Source organism: Phyllobates terribilis, unplaced genomic scaffold (genome assembly GCF_046119375.1).
Source record: "Phyllobates terribilis strain yellow unplaced genomic scaffold, ASM4611937v1 Scaffold_4__5_contigs__length_816908805, whole genome shotgun sequence".
Lineage (NCBI taxonomy): Eukaryota > Metazoa > Chordata > Amphibia > Anura > Dendrobatidae > Phyllobates > Phyllobates terribilis.
Window position 1 is genome coordinate 474,152,259 of NW_027362764.1, and position 10,463 is coordinate 474,162,721.

General features: G+C 42.8%; 1 protein-coding gene across 1 annotated transcript in view; it reads left to right on the forward strand.

Moving 5' to 3' along the window:
• The window catches only part of BPHL (biphenyl hydrolase like), a 62,680-nt gene extending 57,522 nt beyond the window's left edge, over positions 1-5,158 (forward strand). Inside the window, exon 7 of the mRNA XM_073678698.1 lies at positions 4,957-5,158. Coding sequence (XP_073534799.1) covers positions 4,957-5,050 — 94 coding nt within the window. The 3' untranslated portion in view covers positions 5,051-5,158. The remainder of the gene's footprint in view (positions 1-4,956) is intronic.
• The last annotated feature ends 5,305 nt before the right edge of the window (positions 5,159-10,463 follow it).

Here is a 10,463-nt window from a genome sequence, read left to right on the forward strand (position 1 = left end):
AAGTGAGGCGTGACATCAGTGACGCGGTCCCCGCGGTGGTTGCTGGGCTGTGGGCGTGGTTACCCCACGCGTCACACCCAGCATCCACTGCGTGCTTTCCCGATGAATGAGGAGAAGGAAAGCGTGCTGTGGATTCCGGGTGTGATGTGCTGGGTAACTCCACCCACAACCCAGCATCCACCGGTGGAACGCCGAAGACAGAGACCCCCGGCTGCATCCAGAATCACGACGTGACATCAGCGGATGTCCGAACCGGCTGCAGCCGGGGGTCACGTGATGCCTGTGAGTGGCCAGTGATAGCGCCGCTCACAGGCAGTAACTGCAACAGAAGGTAATTACAAAGACACTTATGGCCCCGGAAGGATACATTCTTGGGGGGAATAATAAGTAGTGGACAACCCCTTTAAAGACCTCAGACTAGGTCAGCTCATAGGTACTCGCCTTTCTTCGTTCTTTTCCCTCTTTTACTTCTGGGCGCTGCTGCTGACTAAGTCCCTATACCAGTGAGTCATTATCTGTAATCTCAGCTAAGAATGGAGATGAACATAGGAACTTGGAGAGGTGAATATAATTTTAAAATCCCTAAAAATTTATAGCATGGTGATCAGCATTTTGTGGAACGACAGCTTTTATGAAACTACAACTCCCAACATGCATTGACAGCTACCTGGTAATCTGTGTCATGTAATGCTGGAAGTTGTTGTTTTACCACTGCTGGAGTGTGGAAGGTTCCTGACCACTGGACTGATTCCCTCTGACGCCATACCTCTCTCATTTGCACTGACAGCTGTTTTCTTAAATCAGGTTAGGTAAAATGGGTATTTGTCAATGAAAGTCTATTCATTTGATACAGGAAAATGGGGGTGCATTTTATAATCTGAATGTAGATTACTGGCTGCTGTGGAGCTGGGTCACAGGAGGCAAGGTTGCTGCTGCAGGAGGCTGGCGGTGGCAGGAGTGGGCGATGCTCTGGGCCCCGGGCTGGGAGGAGGGGGAGTCCCGGAATGCAAAGCTGCAGGTTCTGGGTTTTCATAAAATGTCAGTGGTGAGCGGAGTCCCCTTCCCATTGATTTCCCTGCTGTGGGCTTCGGGAAAATGGCTTTTACCTCAAATCAGTGGATTCACATCCAGACTGCTCAGTGTTATTGAATGTTTCTCTATGTTGCTACTTGTCTTTGTGTGCTAAAAAATGAATGTTTGAGGAGCAGGAATTCCTCTGTGTTCTGTGCTCTGCATGAGAGCTCACTGCAGCTAGCCTTCTCCCCCTATCTCGCCAGTGGATTGCAAATTAAAGATAGAGCAGGTACTGGTGTAATAGCAAAGAGCTGTGAATTTCTCTGATAATTGTCTTAAAAAATTAAATACCTTAAAGAGGACCTTTCGCCTAATTTTTGATCTAGAACTGGATACATAATGTAATGGTGGTTGCAGAGCAGTATAATTTTTTTTTATACACTGCTCAAAAAAATAAAGGGAACACTTAAACAACAGAATATAACTCGAAGTAAATCAAACTTCTGTGAAATCAAACTGTCCACTTAGGAAGCAACACTGATTGACAATCAATTTCACATGCTGTTGTGCAAATGGAATAGACAATGGATGGAAATTATTGGCAATTATCAAGACACCCTCAATAAAGGAGTGGTTCTGCAGGTGGGGACCACAGACCACATCTCAGTACCAATGCTTTTGGCTGATGTTTTGGTCACTTTTGAATGTTGGTTGTGCCTTCACACTCGTAGTAGCATGAGACGGACTCTACAACCCACAGAAGTTGCTCAGGTAGTGCAGCTCATCCAGGATGGCACATCAATGCGAGCTGTGGCAAGAAGGTTTGCTGTGTATGTCAGCATAGTGTCCAGAGGCTGGAGGCGCTACCAGGAGATAGGCCAGTACACCAGGAGACGTGGAGGGGGCCATAGGAGGGCAACAACCCAGCAGCAGGACTGCTACCTCTGCCTTTGTGCAAGAAGGAACAGGAGGAGCACTGCCAGAGCCCTGCAAAATGACCTCCAGCAGGCCACAAATGTGCATGTGTCTGCACAAACGGTTAGAAACCGACTCCATGAGGGTGGTATGAGGACCCGACGTCCACAGATGGGGGTTGTGCTCACAGCCCAACACCGTGCAGGACGTTTGGCATTTGCCACAGAACACCAGGATTGACAAAGTCGCCACTGGCGCCCTGTGCTCTTCACAGATGAAAGCAGTTTCACACTGAGCATGTGTGACAGACGTGACAGAGTCTGGAGACGCCGTGGAGAGTGATCTGCTGCCTGCAACATCCTTCAACATGACCGGTTTGGCAGTGGGTCAGTAATGGTGTGGGGTGGCATTTCTTTGGAGGGCCGCACAGCCCTCCATCTGCTCGCCAGAGGTAGCCTGACTGCCATTAGGTACCGAGATGAGATCCTCAGACCCCTTTTGAGACCATATGCTGGTGGGATTGGCACTGGGTTCCTCCAAATGCAGGACAATGCCAGACCTCATGTGGCTGGAGTGTGTCAGCAATTTCTGCAAGATGAAGGCATTGAAGCTATGGACTGGCCCGCCCGTTCCCCAGACCTGAATCCGATGGGCACATATGGGACATCATGTCTTGCTCCATCCACCAATGTCACGCTGCACCATAGACTGTCCAGGAGTTGGCGGATGCTTTAGTCCAGGTCTGGGAGGAGATCCCACAGGAGACCATCCGAAACCTCATCAGAAGCATGCCCAGGCGTTGTAGGGAGGTCATACTGGCACGTGGAGGCCACACACAATACTGAGCCTCATTTTGACTTGTTTTAAGGACATTGCATCAAAGTTGGATCAGCCTGCAGTGTGTTTTTCCACTTTAATTTTGGGGGTGACTCCAAATCCAGGCCTCCATTGGTTAATAAATTTGATTTCCATTGATGATTTTTGTGTGATTTTGTTGTCAGCACATTCAACTTTGTACAGAACAAAGTATTCAATGAGAATATTTCATTCATTCAGATCTAGGATGTGTTATTTGAGTGTTCCCTTTATTTTTTTGAGCAGTGTGTATAACTTTGCCTCCCTGTTGCAGAGATATTAGTGATCAAAGTATTTGGCACCTAAACAGTTTATTTTATTTAAGTCCAAGTGGGCATTACCAGAGAGATTTCGTTGGGGAGGTGTGTACTTCTTCTTATTTCTAACATTGTCCAACCATAAGCAGGCAGCAACAAACTGGGGAAAGAACAACAAGCCCCCCACATCTGACAAACAGTCTGCTCTCTCCACTGCAGAGTGATAACGTGATGGACCGCTAGAGACCTCAGTGTGATAAAATGTTTTATTCTGCTCTGCAGCACCTGTTATGTCGTGTCTCCATGAAAAATTTGGTAAGTCCAGCTAAAAAAATAAAAAAAGGAATGGCAGCGGACACCACCAAAATAATGCCCATCAGACTTGTTATTAATCCATACACTTGGCAGGCGCTGCATTAAATAAGGAAAGAGCCTTTGACTGTGGTGGCCCCTCCCCGGGCCGTGGCGATTGGTGGTCCCCTCCGCTGCCCCTTACTGGCCACAGAAATAGGAAGTCCCAGAAGGGACCAATAAAGTGAAGGGGACGGCCGTCACAAGCCATCCCTATGGATATATAAACACAGAGATGTCCCATCCTCTTTCCTTTTCCCCGGTGGTCCTGGAAGCGATTGTCCCACCCTCCCTCCCCTGTGAGAACACGAAAAAAATTGACAATTTGAGACTTTACAAGTCACAGCGGCCTGAAAATAAAGAAAGAACTTGTTGGAGAGCTCCGCTTGTTGGCCAACTTGCCGGTGTGGAGACAAAGGGCATGCGGCAACGAGCTGGTTTGAAAAGTTAAATGCCTTTCTAACAAAATGAATGGAGAATTTAATAAAGCTGTGACCAATCCTTCACCCATCCAGTTGCACCTGTTGTATTATTGGCAAGGGAAAGGGGGGCATAAGGGGGACTAAGCATGCGTCGGGGTTTGGTTGGGAGTCCCCACAAGAGTAGTGGGCTGCCCCCCCCCCCCCCTTCCTCTCTTCTGCAGGTAAATCTTTCATCTAAGTTCAAACTCTCCACGATTCCCGCTTCTCCTCAGCTGAATGCACCACACACTCTGGAGGGAAGCTGATCGCCATCTCTCATCAGCGGAACAGAACAATGTAAGGTTTATTCCACATTACATGAAAATTTCATAATTGTTATGTCCCATTTAGCTGATGAGAGGAGGTGATTGGGTGTGAAGGAGCTTGTGTCCGGGTTGCCTCCGGAGCGTGTGGTTCATTCACCTAAGTAGAGGGGGGGATCGTCTGGTGCTCCTATTTTATTTTTTTAGCTGGATTTTGATTCACTGCATCCAAGGCCATGGCCTACCGGTTTGGAAGCAGCAGGCTGACCCCAAATATTGGAAGGCTTCTTTATTTATGTCAGTGGCTTCCATGCCACACACAACTTGTAAGTTCTAATTGCTGTTAATGGTGTGTTTTTAAATTCCACTCTACATTTGGTGAAAGGTTCTCTTTAACGAGTTAAGTATCTTTTTTGCCAAAAACACTTGGCATCAATAGCTCACATCAACACCAGAGTCAATTGTGGAGCTCAGCGCATCATGCCGTCTACCTCAGCTCAGCTGCTGAGCTCAGTGATTGTTTGCGATGGTGATGCACATTGTTGAAGTGACGTTACCACAGCAGCCAAAACACTGAGACTTAAGCAGCGGCTGGGAGCCGGCTATGAATCCAGGGAGTTTGAGTACCTGCTCTTTGTTCTTTTAGGTACATTTGGTGTCCACTTTACTTAACCTGGAAAACCCCTTTTTAAGGAGTTTTGGGATTGGACATTACTTTGAATATACAAGTATCACCTCTTTCTATTTGACATACCAAGATTTCTAATCTAAGTGATGGTTATTGAGTGATTCTTTCATGCATAATAATATACTAAATTGTTGAACTCATTTATTTTATAGGCTGCATCTGATGGCGGAGGGCAAACACAATCTTCATCTAAGATTTTCTGAAGAGTTTAACAGATTAGTTGAAGACTTCCTATGCTCAGCATAACTTTTCTGTAAAACTACCTCATAGTGTCTTGTAGTCTGATTAGTAATGAAAGAAAACATTGCATATCAGACTTCATTAATATTTTACTATTAAAACTAATGAAAACTAGTGGCTATGAGTTATGTAATCACTTGCTAATGGAAAAAAAAACTGTCCTGTGCACAACTGCTTGCCCTTCTTTTGTAAGTATTGCACACTGCTATCTATGAGCACCCAGAAAAAAGCTCATTTTATGACTTACAGTAAATTATAAACTGCATTCTATTGAAGCTGTAAAGTTAGTTGGCTACATGCTCTTCTTTGCTATGTGTCCATACATATCAGATGAACATTGGCTGAAAAGTGAAAACTCAGATTTAAATCTGGCACCTTGACTTTACCATGTGTAAGAAAGCAGGAGGTATGGTCCTTTATGGCAGATATCTGTCACCGAGGTGGTTGGCCTCGGTAATGTAAAGTCTGTATCAGTAACACTAGGTTACTGAGAGAATTTTAATTCGACTGGATTTTTTTTGTCCAGGATTTAGGAGCAACCAAATGACTCTGGGTGGGAAAGGTCGCTCCTATAATACAGCCCAGGGTTTATAGGCCTAATAACAGGCAGCTGGGTTAACTCAGCAGAGTGGAGTTGTGGAGCTGAACAGAGGTGTTCAGAATGTTTGTCTTGTGAACACATTTAACCCCTTCATCCCCCAGCCTGTTTTCAACTTCCTGCTGAGACAAATGTTTTCAATTCTGACCAGTGTCACTTTATGGTAATAAAGGTAATAACCCTGTAACGCTTAAACATATCACATTGTTTTTGTAAATGTTTTTTTCGTGACATATTGTTCTTCATGTTAGTGGTAAATTTTGGTCTATGTAATTTGCGTTTATTAATGAAAATATTGAAAATTTGACAAAATTCAAAATTTTAGCAATTTTCAAACTTTGAATTTTTATGCCCTTAAACTAGAGAGTTATACCACGCAAAATAGTTAATAAATAACATTTCCACTTGTCTACTTTACATCAGCATAATTTTGGAATCATATATTTTTTTTTTGCTTGTAATGTGGGTTAAAAGTTGACCAGCGATTTCTCATTTTTCCAACAAAATGTACAAAACCATTTTTTTAGGGACCACATCACATTTGAAGTGACTTTGAGGGGCTTATATGACAGAAAATACCCCAAATTGACAACATTATAAAACTGCACCCCTCAAGGTGTTCAAAACCACATTCAAGAAGTGTATTAACCCTTCAGGTGCTTCACACGAATTAATGGAATGTGGAAGGAAAAAATGAACATTTAACTTTTTTTCACAATTTTATTGTAGACCCAATTTTTTTATTTTCACAAGGATAACAGGAGAAAATGGACCCCAAAAACTGTTCTGCAATTTCTCTTGAGAAAACTATTGTTTGGGTGCACCGTTAGACTTTTTGAATGCCAAATTGTCTAGGGTCATTAGCAGACACCATGTCACGTTTGGAGAGCCTTTGATGTGCCTAAACAGTAGAAACCCGCCACAAGTGACGTAATTTTGGAAACTAAACCCCTCAAGAAATGTATCTAGATGTGTTGTGAGAACCTTTTACCCCCGGGTGCTTCACAGAAGTCTATAATGTAGAGCCGTGAAAATAAAAAAAAATCAAATTTTTCCCACAAAAATGTTTTGTAACATTTAAGGTTAAAAGAGCAGCGGCAAAAAAGCCTTGTCATAGCAGCAGACAAGTTTTTGAAGCTGCTGGTGCCTCCAACGTCCCCCGAACAACAAGATGCAGGGTCCTTCAGAGGTTTGCAGCTGTGCGTAAGCCATCTGTCGACCTCCTCTATCCACTGCACACAAGCAGAAACGGCTCCAGTGGGCCAAACAATACATGAAGACTGACTTCAAAACTGTTTTGTTCACCGATGAGTGCCGTGCAACGCTCGATGGTCCAGATGGATGGAGTGGAGGATGGCTAGTTGATGGACACCCCATGCAAACACGGCTACGGCGCCAACAAGGAGGAGGTGGAGTAATGTTTTGGGCTGGAATCATAGGGAGAGAGATTATCGGCCCCTTTAGGATCCCTGAAGGGGTAAAGATGAACTCCATAATGTATGTTGAGTTTCTCAAACAGCACTTCCTGTCATGGTTCAAGAAGAAGAACCGTGTATTCCGCAGCAAGATCATTTTCATGCATGATAATGCTCCGTCTCATGCTGCACATAACACATCTGCATCTCTGGCTGCTATGGGCATAAAAGGGGACAAACTTATGGTGTGGCCCCCATGCTCCCCTGACCTCAACCCCATTGAGAACCTCTGGAGCATCATCAAAAGGAGTGTCTATGATGGCGGGAGGCAGTTCACATCTAAGCAACAGCTCTGGGAGGGTATTCTGTCCTCATGCAAAACAATTGAAGCAGAAACCATCCAAAACCTGACAAATTCAATGGACGAGAGAGTTCAGAAGCTCCTTTCAAACAAGGGGTCCTATGTGCAAATGTAACATCACCTAGAATAAAGTTTTGAGTTGAAAACTGTTTGATTTCAGTTTGTAATAACCTGCTAATGCTTATAATTTCAAAAATGACCATTTTTTTGTTCATTATTAAAATGAAAAGGTTGAAAACTCTGCTGTGCATAATAATTTGGAACATGCATTTTGAGTGCAGTTTGAGTGTTTTATTTTTTAAAAAATATACTGTTATCATAGGCAGTTTGTACAAAAACCTTTCAATTGTACTCTAATAGTTATTTGACTGGAAAATTACAATGACTGCAATTCATATAGGTAATTTGGGAAAATCTGAGAAAATATTATTTGCATAATAATTTGGAACACAGTGTGTATATGTGTGTGTATATGTATGTATGTATATATATATATATATATATAAATATACAGGGTGGTCCAAAAGTAGGTGGACAGAAAGTGTAATAAGGTTATGAACGGGGAGATTTATCAAACAAAATCCAGTAATTTTAGATAACATTATGTGGAGTGACGAAGCTTCTTTCAAATTATCCGGCCATATTAACAGACATAATTGTATTTACTGGTATAATGAGAACATGCATTTAACATTAGAGCAACAACTAAATGAGCCTGGTGTCAATGTTTGGGGTGGTATTTCAAGTTTTGGTGTTTTTAGGACCAATATTTTTTGATGGAACAGTCACAGGAGATAAGTATCTCGAAATTTTAATGAATCAAGTTGTTCCCCAGTTACAGCAACAGCTTAATTCAAATGACCTTTATTTCCAACAAGACGGGGCCCCTCCACATTATTCAAGAGTAGTCCGCGAGTATCTTGATGCATTTCAAGAAATTAATACCCAAAGAGACTTGTGCAAAAAAGTTTGTCGAAGAATAAGAGGCAGATTTCAAAGCTGTGCAAATTGTAATGGAAAACAGTTTGAGCACCTGCGTTGATAAAATTTAAGGGCTTTTGTACTATTGTTCAGAATAAAATTTAATAGTCAATGTTATGCTTGTGTTAGTAAATATAATTTTATATATAAATCAAAATAAATGTTATTATTTTCTGTCCACCTACTTTTGGACCACCCTGTGTGTGTATGTGTATGTGTGCGTCTATATATATATATATATATATATATATATATATATATATATATATATATATATATATATATATATATATATATATCCAACTGAACTAACAGTCCTTCTGAGGACTAATCCAGCTGCATATATTCAGTGGTGATAGCAGGAGGCAGGCAGGCAGTGTATGTGGCAGACTGCAGTGCATGATACATCACATGGTCATAAATATTCAGACCCTTTGCTCAATATTGAGTAGAAGCACCCTTTTGAGCTATTACAGCCATGAGTCTTCTTGGGAATGATGCAACAAGTTTTTCACACCTGGATTTGGGGATCCTTTGCCATTCTTCATTGCAGATCTTCTCCAGTTCCGTCAGGTTAGATGGTGAACGTTGGTGGACAGCCATTTTCAGGTCTCTCCAGAGATGCTCAATTGGGTTCAGGTCAGGGCTCTGGCTGGGTCAGTCAAGAATGGTCACAGAGTTGTTCTGAAGCCACTCCTTTGTTATTTCAGCTGTGTGCTTAGGGTCATTGTCTTGTTGGAAGGTGAACCTTCAGCCAAGTCTGAGGTCCAGAGCACTCTGGAAGGGGTTTTCATCCAGGATATCTCTGTACTTGGCTGCATTCATGTTTCCTTCAATTGCAACCAGTCGTCCTGTCCCTGCATCTGAAAAGCACCCCCATAACATGATGCTGCCACCACCATGTTTCACTGTTGGGATTGTATTGGGCAGGTGATGAGCAGTGCCTGGTTTTCTCCACACATACCACTTAGAATTATCACCAAAAAGTTCTATCTTCATCTCATCAGACCAGAGAATCTTATTTCTCATAGCCTGGGAGTCCTTCATGTATTTTTGAGCAAACTCTATGCAGGCTTTCATATGTCTTGCACTGAGGAGAGGCTTCCGTATAGCCACTTTGCCATGAAGGCCTGACTGGTGGAGGGCTGCAGTAATAGTTGACTTTGTGGAACTTTCTCCCATCTCCCTACTGCATCTCTGCAGCTCAGCCACAGTGATCTTGGGGTTCTTCTTTACCTCTCACTAAGGCTCTTCTCCCACGATTGCTCAGTTTGGCTGGATGGCCAGGTCTAGGAAGACTTCTGGTGGTCCCAAACTTCTTCCATTTAACGATTATGGAGGCCACTGTGCTATTAGGAACCTTGAGTAATGCAGAAATTCTTTTGTAACCTTGGCCAGATCTGTGCCTTGCCACAATTCTGTCTCTGAGCTCATTGGGCAGTTCCTTTGAGCTCATGATTCTCATTTGGTCTGACATGCACTGTGAGGTCTTATATAGACAGGTGTGTGCCTTTCTAAATCAAGTCTTATCAGTTTAATTAAACACAGCTGGACTCCAATGAAGGAGTAGAACCATCTCAAGGAGGATCACAAGGAAATTGACAGCATGTGACTTAAATATGAGTGTCTGAGCAAAGGGTCTGAATACTTATGACCATGTGATATTTCAGTTTTTCTTTTTTAAAAAAATTGCAAAAATTTCTACATTTCTGTTTTTTTCAGTCAAGATGGGGTGCAGAGTACTTTAATGAGAAAGAAAATTAACTTTTTAGAATTTACCAAACGGCTGCTATGAAACAGAGTGAAAAATTTAAAGGGGTCTGAATACTTTCCGTACCCACTGTAGGAGACCCACTCGTTAATTGGGCTGATGGCCCAATAAAAATAGGCTTTGTGACTTTGTCCCTCCATCATAAATGAAACAGGATGTGTCTGATGTGTCACACACCACATGGCCAGATAAGGTTGTAAAATGTTAAAATGACATTTCAGCAGCAGAAGGGAAGGAAGGGAGACACAGATTCTCTACTTCGTGGGTAGGCGGAGCCCCATAGGATAGTCACC